Raw genomic sequence first — 15,398 nt, 5'->3', positions numbered from 1 at the left:
GCATCTCAGGCTTAATTAACTCGCGTAAATTATGCACGCTTGTCTGTTACAACGTCTTTAAAATTGGCACACCCATGGCTGAGCTGATAGATATTCTCTACACAAATGTACTCCTTCGTGTAGCTATTTACGGCTAATTACGACGTTAGCCCAATATGAAACATTAACCGGGGTTTATTCTGTTACTTATTTTTTTTACTTTTCATTACAGAATGTGTTTACTGTAAATTGATAGGTTGCGGAAAAATATGTAGGTACGAGTATACATATATTATGTACTTACAGTCTTAGTAAGATCGTTACACACCTTCTGAGTATCTTACAACAGGTCTTATTATTAGATGCGGTATCTCACTGTCGTCATCCCTTTACCAAGAGTCTCCAATAACTACAGACAGAGATAGGACTTTTTGGAGTTAACAGTTTACTTGTAGAGACTCCATGGCCATCCATCCGTTATGGAAGCCTGGGTACATAGCCAAATGCACAAACGCCCACAATAATATCTGTTTCGTATTCGTAGCTATCTATCTCTATCGCTCTTGCGTATTGGCACGACAGAGCCAGACTGCATTTCTGTCAGCGTCTGGCGTCGACGAATTGCCGTTCGACTACGTCGGCTGTACGTGTACATCACAAACTATAGTTTTTGCTAATCCTTGGGTAATATAATGGGTATATATGTCATTATTAGAGATGGGCCGAATATTAGGTAAATATTCGGTATTCGTCATATTCGGCAAATTTTTAAATGTTCGTATTCGGCCGAATAATTCGGTTGCATTGCCGAGTATTTACCGAATAAACAAAGTAAACAACTAATGAAGATCTTATGTATTCCATTGGATAAAAGCTCCTATTTTAGTAGCTGTTTACGGAACTGCTAAAAAAAGAGAAACCTATGCGTCAAAATATAAGAATACATTAAAAACCGTAGTTTAAGAGTTGAGAAGAATTCAAAGTTGTTTTAACTAAGTTTTAGTTATCCACTAAATCATAAAAACATAGTTTTAGTAACATATGTAACCATTATCAATCATTTAATAGTTTTAATGAACATCCCCTTTAAAAATATGGCGTAACCGAATATTCGGCCGAATGTTCGGTTCGGTAAGAGCAGAACCGAATATTCGGCCGAATATTCGTATTCGGCAAAGTCCATATTCGGCCCATCTCTAGTCATTATCATTTTACTTTTTTATTAGGTAGTATATAGGTATTTCTGATGTTCAAATATGTACTATCTGCAAAAGTGAATGGCGAGTTTATCAATGAATTCATAATAATTTCTCCATGCAATTTTGCAGCTCACTGTACCTTAAATTAAGGGTTACGTTTATACATTTCTGTTTCCAGGGCTCGGAGAACCCAGTGGACGAGAAGCCGACATCAGACACGAGCTACGTGGTGGGAGGGTGGCCGCCGAGCGCGCCGGGGCACACCGGCTATCTCACCGTTGCCACACTGCCTCCTCTATTTCTAAGAGGTGAGTTCACTAAACGGAGTTTTTGTATACTGTGTGGCCAACAAGCATAGTGCCCGCCTGGTCATAAGCAGATTTTCGTTTGTTTCTAAAATCAATGTAACAATGGAAATTCTACTTTATTCAGTTCATGGAAGGTTCAAATTAGATTGCAACACTATGTACATTGTAATGTACATTGGGCCTTACGAAGATAGAGCATACTATTGGGTTGGTAAGAAAGTAATGAGCGAATCATAACCAATATTGTAATTTTTATTTAATTTATTATTTTAATCATTTATCAAAAATATAATGGCCTTCGTTATCTACTACTTGTCTCCATCGTTCTGGTAAAGAATGAATAGCATCGGCGAAGAAGTTCTTAGGTTTAGATTCAAAAAACTCAGCTATGTACTGTCGTAGATGGGCTTGATCATCGAACTTTTTTTCATTCAAGGCATTGCTTAGCGATCTGAACAATGCGTAATCCGTAGGTGCCAAGTCTGGAGAGTACGGTGGATGAGGTATCACTTTCCAACCTAGCTCCAATAGCTTTAGCCGAGTCACTTTTGCAATGTGTGGGCGAGCATTGTCGTGTAAGAAAAAACTTTAGCATGCTGTGGACGATTCTGACAGATTTTTTGGTTTAAATTTTCAAGCTGATTACAGTATACTGATGCGGTAACAGTCATTCCACTTGGTAGGAGTTCCCAGTGAATAATACCATGAATATCCCACCAAACGGACAGCATAACTTTTTTCGGGTGAGGCTCTGTTTTTGGTGCCTCTATTCCTTTTTCGTTTGGAGCTAGCCACTGACGTTTGCGTGTGTGATTTATATATAAGACCCATTTTTCATCTCCAGTGATAAGATGGTCCAACCAGTTGAATGTGCGGCGAAAAGACAGAAGTTGTATGCAGATATCGGCACGGCGGTTTAGTTGATCTCTATCAAGTTCGTGCGGTATCCAAACACTGTATTTGTAGTTTTTTCCCAACTCGTGTAAATGTGTTTCTATGGTGACATGAAAGCAGCCTAACTCGGTAGCAAGAGTACGACTCGTTAGCCTCGGTTCTCCTTCAATTAAGGTTTTTAATTTGGCTACATCAATCTTCACCGGTCGACCAGACTTAGGTTGATCTGATAATGAAAAGTCGCCACTACGAAACCGCTGGAACCATCATTTCGCCGTGGCCTCAGACACAACTTCAGGAGCAACACGCTGACATATATTACGCACTGCTTTGGCGGCTGAATGGCCAGACTGAAATTCATATAGTAAGCAATGCCTTACATGCACTTTTAATTCGTCCATTTTCTTCCTTATAGCTCGGCGACAGCTAGTGAATGACTGACGAGAAACTGTGCGACTCGCCCTTTATATACTTTCGATCATAGAAGATTCTAGAACTCTCTCAAAAATTTTATGTGGAATTCAATCGATCGCTCATTACTTTCTTACCAACCTTATAGAACATTAAATATGATTGCCTACATTGTTATTACCGTATTCTCGCCGACAGATGTTAGTCGTAAATATTGTTTTATATTCTAACCAAGGACGTATATAAGGGGGGGGTTCAGGGGGTTCAAACCCCCCCCTTAGGCAGGGCCGGATTAAGGGTAGAGCGAGTGGAGCGGCCGCTCTAGGCGCCACATGGTAAGGGGGCGCCAGAATCGAGAATGTGGAAAAATCCATACAAAAAATTATACGTTGCGTGGGCGAGCACATATCACAAAATGGCAAAAGGATTCGGAAATTAATCCACCTATTGAAAATCTAGATTTGTAATTCAGAAAGTTGCACCATATTGCCATTCATAAGGGCGCTGTTGCTGGGGCGCCGTACAAGGAGGATTCTAGCCCTTGACGAACCACATTGGACGTCGCTATCCAAATGCAAAAATATGAGTCTACCCGATTGTCCAAAGCGGAGTTCCTCATAAAGCCAAAGACGCAAAACGTCTCAGGGAGGCGCAATTTTGTGAGTCGCAATAGATGGTGAGCGAATTTCAAAGCACTCAGATCACTTAGTGGCAAAATACCGAAATGGGCGTCCCGACGGTGACGATCGAGTCCGCAGTTAATCCCTTAATTAACTCTTAAGCATTATTATAAAAATAATAGTGATGGCGAAATATAAGGCCTAAAAGTCGGGAACATAGGCGCCCTGTGAAGTCAAAATACCCCAAAATATGTCAAAGACCACAGCTCTGCAGAGTGCAGACGATAAAAGCTTGAAAGTTCGCGGATTCGCCGCTGGCGGGTTGTCTTAATTAATCGAGTCAATAGGAAAAAAATCTCGCTTACTATTTATAATTATCTGCTCTTTTAGTTAGGACAAATTCCGAATCTGCTTTCCTGACTTGGCCACTATAGTGCCCCATTTTGTTTGTTATTTTATGGACATGATATTCACGTTCAACCACACGTAACTATACTAGGGTGCGACTACGAAAGTTCAACCATTTGTCCCTTTCGCACTCTGTCTGATGAAATCCATAAATTTTGTATTGCGTTAATCTTCAAATTACGGCATTACTATGAAAAAAATTTCGCGCTCGCTACGCTCGCGATTTATTTTCCTACGTAGTGAATCTTCTCCTCAAGGGCGCCGAAAATTTATGCCCAGGCGGTGAACTAGTGGCACCTCGTACAACTGGTCGCCAAACCCATCGCAATAATGTTCCAGGGGAAACTGCGGAGATATACTACCGGCGAAACGTATATTATCCTTTCTTGGAACATTTGATATCCGAGTTAGATCCGAGTCATTGGTCAACCCTGGAGCCTGAAAAAAAAACCTAGACCTGCTATTGGGGCCATCGACCAGTGTGATCCAAATTTCTTTCCATCGATCAGAAAGTTGCTATTGATACTGGCCACTTTACCAGTATCAACAGCAACTGCTGAAAGAAGTGTTTCAACCTTAAAAAGGTTAAAAACATTTTTGCGTAATAGGACGGAACAAGAGCGCCTCACGGGGCTAGCCCTTATGTCTATCCGTAGGGAAATAGCTGCCGTAATAATAGACGGTAATGATATTGCCAATCAACTAATTTTTAAAGAAGAAAACAATTAAATATAGTTTTATAACGAATTAGTGTCTCTTATTTTGCATCATTATTAACCTTTCGTATGCGTCTGTCAAAAAATTGTCATTAATATATTAGTCATAATAACTACATGTTAAAGTTGAAACAATATGGAGCAGATCTGCTCCTAAGCATACGAGAGGTTAATTAAATATTCGAGACCTCTTTTTATCCGGTTGAGTTCATGACCCGGACCCCCCCCCTTAGACTTTCTATATATACGTCCTTGATTCTAACTAACATATTGTTATTTCCAGACAAGAAATCGAAAGCGGAAGTTAGCAGCAATGAAAAATCAGTATTGTCTGAAAATGACGCAGCTAAGGAAATAAGCACTTAATTTAAATTTATTAATATAATAAAATAAATTTGACTAATATGTACTTTTATTTTGACTGGAATGAGGGAATGAGTGTTGAATAAAAATAGTTTTTGTTAGGTAAATAGTATATTTTAAATAAAACCTTAAAATAAATTAATGGCTGAAAATATGTATAAATAAATAATTCCATTAACACAGAAAACTTACACATACGAGAATTGGCATTCGACACTTAATATTGTTGGGAATAATAAAAGACAGTGGAAAATTATTCCGTACAAAAAATTTGGCAATAAGAATTTCATAGTCTTATCACATTATTTATTGATGTATAGTTTCTACTATATTAGCACACTAATTGCTGAAACTCTTGAGAACTTTTTCTAAAAGTGCATGATCGGTGAATGAAACTGTGTTTAAGTATGCCCAGGATTTTTAGATAACCTGTCGCAGTGAACGTATTAATTTGCTATAGGAAGTTATAGTGCATCTTTTAGTGCATTTGTTAGTCGAGCACAGTTTAATTTACAAATTTTCCACCTTAAAATTTAATGTTGGCTAATAATGAAACCAGAAAGATTTTTACTTACAACTACAAGTTCTCGAAAGATTCCAGCTAGGAACTAAGCGTGCAATTACATTCTTAAAATGATCGTGATGGAATTCACTACACTGTTTTCCCTATTACGTAAAAAACTAAATGTCGATGTTGTGTTTTATTATTTTTAGGAAATTATTTCATAGGAAATATTTTAATTTGTGTTTTTAGTAGACACACTACTATTATTTAACTATAAACTGAAATAAATGTCATATACAAAGAAAAAATGACCAAGGCCTCCAAGTGTCCGATGCTGGATTCGAACCAGCGTACTCCGTTATAGCCACGGATGCCTCAAACCACTCGGCCAACCGGTCACGGCGGCAAGGGTCGAAATTTTGAGGCAGACAGGTCGGTTTGAGGCATCCGTGGCTATAACGGAGTACGCTGGTTCGAATCCAGCATCGGACACTTGGAGGCCTTGGTCATTTTTTTCTTTGTATATGACATTTATTTCAATCTAAGAATTGCTATATCTATGACACTAAGCAGTATTTAGATTCGAAATATCAATCATTTAGATTAAGTATAATTTATACGTTTTTTAATCTGTCCCACCCAGATGATCAACAGTGAAAGATGTGAATGAATCATCTGTGTTGGGCGAGAAAAGACCAGAATATAACTATTTGATATAAATAAGGAAGATTTTACTGTGTGGAACTAATCTTTAATAGTTACGGTCGTAATTTAATAATTACATTTTTAACGCTGGGTTGATCTGTTTGGAATGTTTACTTAAACCATTTATATTGTCTTGTAGCCCAGGTATTTTCGTTCTTTTTTTTTATCAAAAATGTACGGAAAGTATGCCAAATAACTATTGTCCTAGCCTCTATTTTACTTATAATTAATTATGATATTATTGCCACATCCAGATCCATTCATTATTTCTTTAGAACCAATTAGGCACTAACAGTCTAGCCCTGTTATCAGGTATACCCTCAGCTCTCGTGGCACCTACATTCTACAATACAACTACATTGTGCTTAAATAACCTAATAGTAGTTATTTTTTATGTTCGATAAAATAACAAATACTTAGGAAGAGATCATACATAATAATTTTTAAATATTTTTTACATTCCTTTTGATACATTTCAATATTTTCACTCATTAATCTCATTATGAATTATTGCATTTCATGACTACTAAATCACTGGATATAGCGGATATTTTTTATCTAAAAACCCTGACTTGCGATTTCCATTTATATTTTTCTAAATATTAGTAGTTTGCGTAATGCTTAATATTTTATTTAATCCATTCTGCTACAATTTGATGACTTACCACCACTGGTCCTCTCGTCTTACTATTAACCGATTATGTCATAACTATTCGGATCAATTTAAATACTTTCGTCATTCGAAGTCCCAATTTCATCTATAAATTAAATTCCATAATGTTTCATCCATTTTCAATTTATATCCGTATCTCTTTAATCGCTCACTGAAATTTACTAACAGTTAAGATACGTTTGTTTACTTTTAGACTCTGCTTTACTTGTCCTATTAGGTGACGTAATGGGCCCTATGACAAGTTATTTTAGATACGCATTCGAAATCAAGTGATCACATCTCTTCCAATATGTCGCCCATTTAAATGAACATAATATCATAGTCGTTAGATGGAGGCGAGTTATCTAAAGTCACTGAAGTCTGTCTTGAGTTGTATGGTGGGGCGGGCGGGGCGCGCCTCGAACACGGGGCGCGCGGGCGCACGGCGCGCGCCGGCGTGGCTGGCCTTCACGGCCGTCTCCAGCTTGCTGCGCAGCTCGCCCGACTGCGACATCATCGTCTTGAACTCCTGAAACAGAATGCACAATTTTAGGAGACTGTACGGGTTACTAGCGCCATCTAGTGAAACGGGTCGGAAGATTCAAACTTACTCGAAGATGCGATAGATGGCACCTCATGACTGCTACCTCGGCGACTACTAGTGACACCTAGTTAAACAAGTAGCAAACGAACGGTAATAAAATAATTATTACTGTATTTTATTTTGTAGTTAGTCCCGTAATTACATATTAAAATTATTAAAATAGAGGTCTGCTGCGTCAGTGGAGCAATATCCATGCGTCTCACTATGGATGCGACTAGCAACAGTAGGCGAGTGTACAGTTCAGTTTAGTATGAAGCAAAGACCTATATAACTCCATCTAGACGGATAAAGTCTAAGAAAAAAACGTACCTCAGTACCATATAGATAAAGCAGTGGTGACCTAGATGGCGTTACACCTTTGGGGTAGGCTCAGCTAGATGGCGCTAATATTAAAATTTGACATTTTAAAACATATCAAGCTCAGAATATGGGCCAAATTGTCAAAACTGAGGTTCAAAAGTTTTAAGCCTGTGTGGAGAGATGGCAGTCTATGCACTGTGATTACACATTTTGCTATGACAGTAACGCTCTTTAATACTCGATCCTCTTTGGTATGAAGAAAATAGTTCTAATGAAATTCCGCAACATGGCGCGTAGTCATATATTTCTGGTTAGGCTTTACATGGGCATGGATAGCGTTACCTGCGTGCGTATGCTTGGGTCCCTGGCGCCTCGCGCAGGTACGAGATCACTATGGTCCCCAGCCACAGCAGCTAGGTGCCTACAGATAGATGAGGTATGGATAGCGTTACCTGCGGGTGCTTGGGTCCCTGGCGCCTCGCGCAGGTACTAGATCACTATGGTCCCCAGCCACAGCAGCTAGGTGCCTACAGATAGATGAGGTATGGATAGCGTTACCTGCGTGCGTATGCTTGGGTCCCTGGCGCCTCGCGCAGGTACGAGATCACTATGGTCCCCAGCCACAGCAGCTAGGTGCCTACAGATAGATGAGGTATGGATAGCGTTACCTGCGGGTGCTTGGGTCCCTGGCGCCTCGCGCAGGTACTAGATCACTATGGTCCCCAGCCACAGCAGCTAGGTGCCTACAGATAGATGAGGTATGGATAGCGTTACCTGCGTGCGTATGCTTGGGTCCCTGGCGCCTCGCGCAGGTACGAGATCACTATGGTCCCCAGCCACAGCAGCTAGGTGCCTACAGATAGAGGAGGTATGGATAGCGTTACCTGCGGGTGCTTGGGTCCCTGGCGCGTGAGCCAGGAGAGCGCGAAGTCGTGCAGCGCGCGCGCGTGCGGCACCGCGCGCGACAGCTCGCCCGCCTCGCGCAGGTACGAGATCACTATGGGCACGACCAGCCACAGCAATTGGATTCCTGTAACATGTACAATTGAAGCATTTGAAAAAATACTTTAGAATTCCTTCGAAATATAACCGAAATCAACAAGCATTTAACTAAGACATACCTTGATGTGGTCCCTCTGTTAGGCAGCCAGAAAAACAAAACAATGTTTCAGCAACATAATACTATCTCTGCATGTTATAAATTTGATGTATGACAGACCAACAAATAATAAGACGATATTTAGATAATTGAGTTAATTAGAGTTAGATAATTATCACAGATATCGTTTTAAGAATCCGTATGTTGTCAGTTGCCGCGCTTCATCGGTCGATCTTGAACCTACCTATTCCTTGACCCTATTCAATCATAATCAGGGGCGGCTCACTCCGCGATCCTTTCGCCGCGCTACAAGTACATGCCGGCGGCCGCGAGCTCGCGGCCCATTCAGTGGCTACGACCTTCGCGCGGCGCAATAGAATTCAATGTCGTCTGCACGCGTGCGGTCCGTTTGTTAATGTAGGTAAGAATTTAGAATGGCGGCGTTTTGTGAACATCAAAGGAGTGAGCCTTCTGTACTTGTACTATTATATATTCTGGACACAGAACATGAAAGTCAATTTCATGATTATGACAATAATCATGAAATTGACTTTCATGTTCCGGTCCAGCATTGAGCAGGTCATTTACGGTCAGTGACGATTGCTATGGTGTTGGCGGACCACGCAGCCAGATATCGCGACAAGCAAGCGTTATGTGCTGCACTCATGCACACCACTTAGGGGCGTGTTCTGGAGCAGCATTGAGCAGGTCATCCAGCGTAGTAACTGCCGCTATAGCAGCTCTGGTGTGCGTCATATCAGTAGGTCTCCGAGCGGCAGCGGCGCGCGCCACCACGCGTACTGATAACACGACACGCAAGCGATACGTGCTGCAATCATGTACACCACTTACGGGCATATTCGCATCCAGCGTAGTACTGATAACACGATACGCAAGCGATACGTGCTGCAATCATGTACACCACTTACGGGCATGTTCCGGAGCAGCATTGAGCAGGTCATCCAGCGCAGTGACAGCCGCTATGGCCGCCCTTGTGTGCGTCATGTCAGTGGGTCTCCGAGCCGCGGCGGCGCGCGCCACGACGCGAGCGGCGAGCGCGCGCGCCCACCACGACACGCAGGCGGGCGACGCCTGCGACCACACCGTGCGGATCACGCCGCAGCACTGCGCGAACACCTGACAAGTATCGCATATAGGGTTATTACTATGCAAAAGCTGCCTTAACACCTGTAAGTTACTTACGTAAATCTTTTGTAAACAACTTATCGTTCCATTTACACTTATGCTAATGCACGTTTAGAAAAACGCACGTATAGAGCTGAATCAGTCGATCTTATTTGTAATATTTGGACAATTTTGAATATTAAAACGGGTAAATTTATAATTCGTATATCCTGTACCACAATCATTTCAGACTAGATTTTTATTTTAAGTTTTTGAAAAAGAGTAAACTAGCCTAAGGCGAATTCAATTTATTTCAGAAATTACCTAAAATTAAGTGACAATTTCTTTGAAAATCTACATCACATCGAAGTAAGTTGTGTACTAAATTAATCTGCAACGTTTACTTAAATTGCTGTTATGCCTTAGTGATTATAAATTGCTATTATTGATTTTTGCCAATTTTTTGAAAACGAGCCTTCACCGGTACAATTATTACCACTTTTGGACTTTTTCTCATATTTTGTTAGACCAAGTAGAAAAAGTCCTATAATGTGATATATATTTATAAACTAGTCGCAAAGCCCTTTAATTTGATACCACACACGGTATGATCGAGCGCTCGGTTGCGATTTCACTATTTTTAACACGAAAGCCCTCTTATGAAAAACTTAGATCGTCGTATAATCGTTCCATTTACACTTAGAAAAGTATTGCTTACGGAAGTTTTGTGATTTTCAATTTACTGAAAGTTTACATTGTTGCAAACAACCAAAGTTGAAAAGAAAAAAACACTACCGCCCTAGTTACTTATTCGTAAGTCCAAAACTTATCAATTTAATTCGATAAGCTGTGAGTCGCTTCCGTAAGCAAACTCGTCCCCATTTACACTTGAAAGTTTTCAGCTTACGAAAGTAGTCAAAACTTACCGTAAGCTGCTTACACAAACCATTTACATTTGAAAGTTTTGCATAAGTCGCTTACGTAAGCGGTAAAACTCACAGGTGTAAAGGCGGCCAAAAAGTCACACAAGGGAGTAAAAGAGAGAGACACATTTTAACGTATTGCTGACTTCAAGCGGGCTTTGAGAACGAAGATAACTTAGAACACAAAATTAAGCCTCGTCTGAAAATAATGCTACCTCGTTGTCTCTAGTCTCAAGGCACTGGCGGAAGTGGTTGATGCACGGGTAGTGCAGCGGCGGCGTCGGCTCCGAGTGGTTCAGCAGCACCGCCATAGCTCGCGCGCCGATCACTGGGTCGATGCGCTGTCCGGCCTCGTCTGAAAATAGTAAAATAATATATTACAAGAGCGGAAAATGAATGAAATGAATGAAATTATTTATTGCCGGAAATACATTCCATAGATTATTACTAATATTAACATAATAAATTAACTAAATTAAATTAAAATTAATAAAACTAAAACTAAATTAATCTAGTTAGGACCCGCGGTTTCGGGTCACCGGGAAAAGAGGGAATTCTAATTAATAGCGATAAATTACATGATTTTATATTTTAACCTTCAGCGGACCACAAATCACGAGGAATTGACAGTCAAATTTGAATCCACGATGTAGGGAAATATGACTTTAAAATAAAAAAAATAAGGTACAGCGGGACAAATTTCGATTGGGGGCAAATGTAACTGGTCCATTTTTTCCATGTTTTACAATGTTTGCATTATTAAATAGAGTGTCCACCGCCTCCACCGGTTACTTAAGGTAGGCGTGTTCAGTGGATACATGTAGAACTCAACATCATAGTGTAATAATGGAAAAAAATGGATTAGTTACGACTGCCCCCCAGTCGAGTCTTGCCCCGCTGTACCTTACTCAGTTTTATTTACTGATGGCATGACAATACGAATCAAACGCGCTTCTTGAACAAAGACTTGTCGATCAACGAATATTCCCGCCGCTCGTCGATTTGTCGAGCAGCTTAGCTGTCACATGGGGCCCGTTTCTCGAAAGGTACAAGATAGGTACAAGTCTTGTATTACAAGTGCGCTAACTGTCAAATCGTATGGGTTGTCATGGAAACACACTTGTAATACAAGGCTTGTACCTTTCGAGAAACGGGCCACTGGTCAGCTTAGCAGCACTTTTACGTGTGGTGACTCACCGCTTTTGACCTTCTCGAGCAGCTTGGCCAGCGTGGAGTGCAGCAGGCGCGCGTGCTGCTCGCGCGTGTGCGGCAGCACCCGCGGCGCGGGCGCGGCGCACGCTTGCTGCAGCAGCAACACTGCTGCGTCGGCCAATGTCGCGTCCGTGCACTCGCCGAGGACGCCGAGCGCGAGGTACAGGATCGTTGGGAGGAGCGATAGCGCGCCTGAAATATGGCACCAATGCTTTGAGACAAAGTGTGAAACAGTATACACTTTAAATTAGTTTTCACACACTACTCAGTTAATTCTAAAAATAAGTTTAGGAGAAGTAGAAGGAATGGTGACGTAATCATAAGCTTAAATACGTATCGTGAATTATGAGGACAGTAATTTTTCGAAACAAGGGAATTTTTGGTCTGTAAAACATGACATGACTCAAGTCTGACCCAATTCAACACCCACACCAATACGCACATGTTAGATTAATCAACGTAAACTCTCCTATAGCAGAAATAGTGCAGGCACTGCTCGCCAATGAAGCATCGCCATGGACACCTAGTCCCCACGGTACCTGACGCCAACAACACCTTTCTGTTTCCTCGAGCTGAGACCGGACGACACATACGGCTAGTAATTTGACCATACAGATACGTCAAAGCTATATACTAACATAACACAGACATACATACCTTGCGGACTAGTCAGCGACGTCAATTTCCCCATAGCAGCCAGCGTACTGACTAGCAAAGCGTCGTCATGGACACCCAATCCCCTAGGCTCGTTATAGGCGAGCCCACAGCCACATCGCCCTCCTGTTTCCTCGGGCTGACGTCGGGCGACACACACTCACATCGCGAGCCAAGCGAACACAAGCCATGATAAATCAATACACACCTTGTGGACTAATCAGCGACGTCAACTCCCTCATAACAGCCTTCGTACTGACCAACAACGCATCGCCATGTACGCCCAGTGCCCTCGGCACGCCTATAAAGCCCCCACAGCCAGGCCGGGCGACTCACGTGCACAGTGATTAGTTTAAGCCAAATAGTACCACATGAAATACACACCTTGCGGGCTAGTCAGCGACGTCAACTCCCCCATAGCAACCAGTGTACTGACTAGCAAAGCATCACCATGGACGCCCAGTCCCCTCGGCACGCAACTGACCATCACAGCGCCCTCCTGCTTCCTGGGGCTGAGGTCGGACGACATACGTGCAGTCAAATAGTAACATAAAAGGAATATACAGACCTTGCGGGCTAGTTAGCGACGTTAACTCTCCCATAGCAGCCAACGTGCTGACTAGCAAAGCGTCGCCATGGACGCCCAACCCCCTCGGCACGCCGATGACGCCCACAGCGCCCTCCTGCTTCCTGGGGCTGAGGCCGGGCAGGCGGCGCACGGCGAGGCACACGCACACCTCGAGCGCGGCGAACACCAGCGACTTGCCGGGCGGCAGGTCGCCCGTGGGCCCGCCCTCGCCCAGCGTGTGGACCACTTCCAGGACCGACGAGGGGATGTTGTTCGATGGCTCGTCTGGTGCTAATTCTGTAATTCATTAAAAAAAATGATAATTTTTTCAAATTCTCCCAACAGACGCGCCACGAACGGTTTCCATGACCGATTGCCTCCCAAGCGATACTTCATATAGTGGTTAGCGGCCGTGAATAATAAACCTCAAGGGCAACTCGAGGACGTCAACTGCCACTTTATTGGTGGTTTGAGGAATAACCGTCACCGAAACTGATTAAAGGTATCTTCCAGCCCCGCTGGCCACAATAATAAATCACATTTTTTGTATAATCTGCAAGATTTCACATACCAGATTACGTTGGTTTGGTGGGACTCACGTAGTTTAACCTGCTCGTGAAATGAAAGCGATGATTAAAATACTCTTATGTAATGGATTTCTGCCGCCGCAAACAGTTCTACTGAGCAAGTACACACCTCAATTTAAATTCAGTAATATCTACAAGTACCTTTGATCTTAGCCTGCATGTTGGCCTGCAGCTGCTCCCGGGCGCCAGTAATGATGAGCTTCAGCACGTCAGCAACAAGGAGAAGTGCTTCCACGCTTTCTAACGTCAGTCCCGTGCGGTGCACTATTTGACACAACTCTATTGCTAAAGCCCTGTAACAAGACAAAATATCACATAGAAAAGTCAGAAGATTAAAAGCGCTCGAGCTTCTATTTCTATTTTAGTTTAATAAATAAATAATAATAAATAAATAAATATTGGGGACACCTTAGACAGATCAACTTAGCCCCAAACTAAGCAAAGCTTGTACTATGGGAGTATGGGTGCTAAGCGACGATATACATACTTAAATAGATAAATACATACTTATATACATAGAAAAAAATCCATGACTCATGAATAAATATCTGTGCTCATCACACAAATAAATGCCCTTACCGGGATTCGAACCCAGGAACGCAGCTTAGCAGGCAGGGTCACTACCGACTGAGCCAGACCGGTCGTCTAGTTCACCAACATATTGGTAATTTGGATCGGAACAGGTGACAAGCGCCATCTTGTATTTCAAATCGGAAACACGGACAGTAAATAGATACTTCACGTTAATGTTGCTCTCTACAGTTCGCGATTGTTTCTTTGCGCATTCAGGAACTATACCATACATGAGCGACATTTTAGACCGACATTGCGCCGGGCGACCTTGTAGTCATACACTTCGCGCCAATTAACACTTAAACGGAAACAAAATTGTGTCATCGTAGATTGCACGGAAGTAAGGAGACAGTATCTCAATGTTAACATTGTGTACGCATTACTAAACGTATAGTTGAAATAGTCGTTACCTGTCCTTCAGCAGCCTCGCCCTGTTACCAGGCGCGTCCAAAAGAGTGACTATCGAGAGCAAGACAGAGATAGTATTGTCAATGGTCATGTCCCTTTGAGCACACAGTGCTTCCATACATATTCCTGAAACATCAGATTCGTTATCAGTTTTCAAAATATTTAAAGTTGAAGTCCTGGGTGCGCAGAATAAATATTGAATATTGATATTTGATATTGGCTGAATGCAATAGCTGTCATAGACAGTGCTTTAGTTTTTTGTTTAGTTCTCAAATTGGCCATGTGGCGCTAGTAGTAAGATTGTTGACGTGCGGTTGTGCGAATCGTGCTCGCGTTTACTTACCTGTGATATTCGAAAATATATTAGTTATTTTACGAAAGTCTTTTTGTTATCTTATTCCGCCAAGTACATAATGCTAAACATTTACGCTTCGTAGCAAACAAAATGCCAACGTCATTGCCACAATAATATGAAAGAGTGATAAGAAGCACGATGGCACTCTGCTCCCAGATCAAGGTAATTTAAGACGGAGTAGAATTCTATCCGCGACCTTACTGTCCGGACTTAGGACCGCAGATGAGTTC

General features: G+C 41.9%; 2 protein-coding genes across 2 annotated transcripts in view; one reads left to right on the top strand and one right to left on the bottom strand.

The window, feature by feature from the left end:
• LOC125230185 (tRNA (adenine(58)-N(1))-methyltransferase catalytic subunit TRMT61A) overlaps positions 1-5,448 on the top strand; it is an 88,105-nt gene extending 82,657 nt beyond the window's left edge. The window contains exons 6-7 of the mRNA XM_048135253.1: positions 1,357-1,486; positions 4,819-5,448. Coding sequence (XP_047991210.1) covers positions 1,357-1,486; positions 4,819-4,901 — 213 coding nt within the window. The 3' untranslated portion in view covers positions 4,902-5,448. The remainder of the gene's footprint in view (positions 1-1,356; positions 1,487-4,818) is intronic.
• Positions 5,449-5,870: 422 nt separating this feature from the next.
• Positions 5,871-15,398, bottom strand: part of LOC125225859 (HEAT repeat-containing protein 5B) — a 38,370-nt gene continuing 28,842 nt past the window's right edge. The window contains 9 exon segments of the mRNA XM_048129737.1: positions 5,871-7,289; positions 8,549-8,694; positions 8,786-8,800; positions 9,693-9,900; positions 11,027-11,166; positions 12,009-12,215; positions 13,246-13,542; positions 13,974-14,125; positions 14,816-14,939. Of these exon segments, the coding sequence (XP_047985694.1) occupies positions 7,122-7,289; positions 8,549-8,694; positions 8,786-8,800; positions 9,693-9,900; positions 11,027-11,166; positions 12,009-12,215; positions 13,246-13,542; positions 13,974-14,125; positions 14,816-14,939 (1,457 nt within the window). The 3' untranslated portion in view covers positions 5,871-7,121.

This window comes from Leguminivora glycinivorella, chromosome 1 (genome assembly GCF_023078275.1).
Source record: "Leguminivora glycinivorella isolate SPB_JAAS2020 chromosome 1, LegGlyc_1.1, whole genome shotgun sequence".
NCBI classification, from domain to species: domain Eukaryota; kingdom Metazoa; phylum Arthropoda; class Insecta; order Lepidoptera; family Tortricidae; genus Leguminivora; species Leguminivora glycinivorella.
This window is presented reverse-complemented; position numbering and strand designations above follow the sequence as displayed.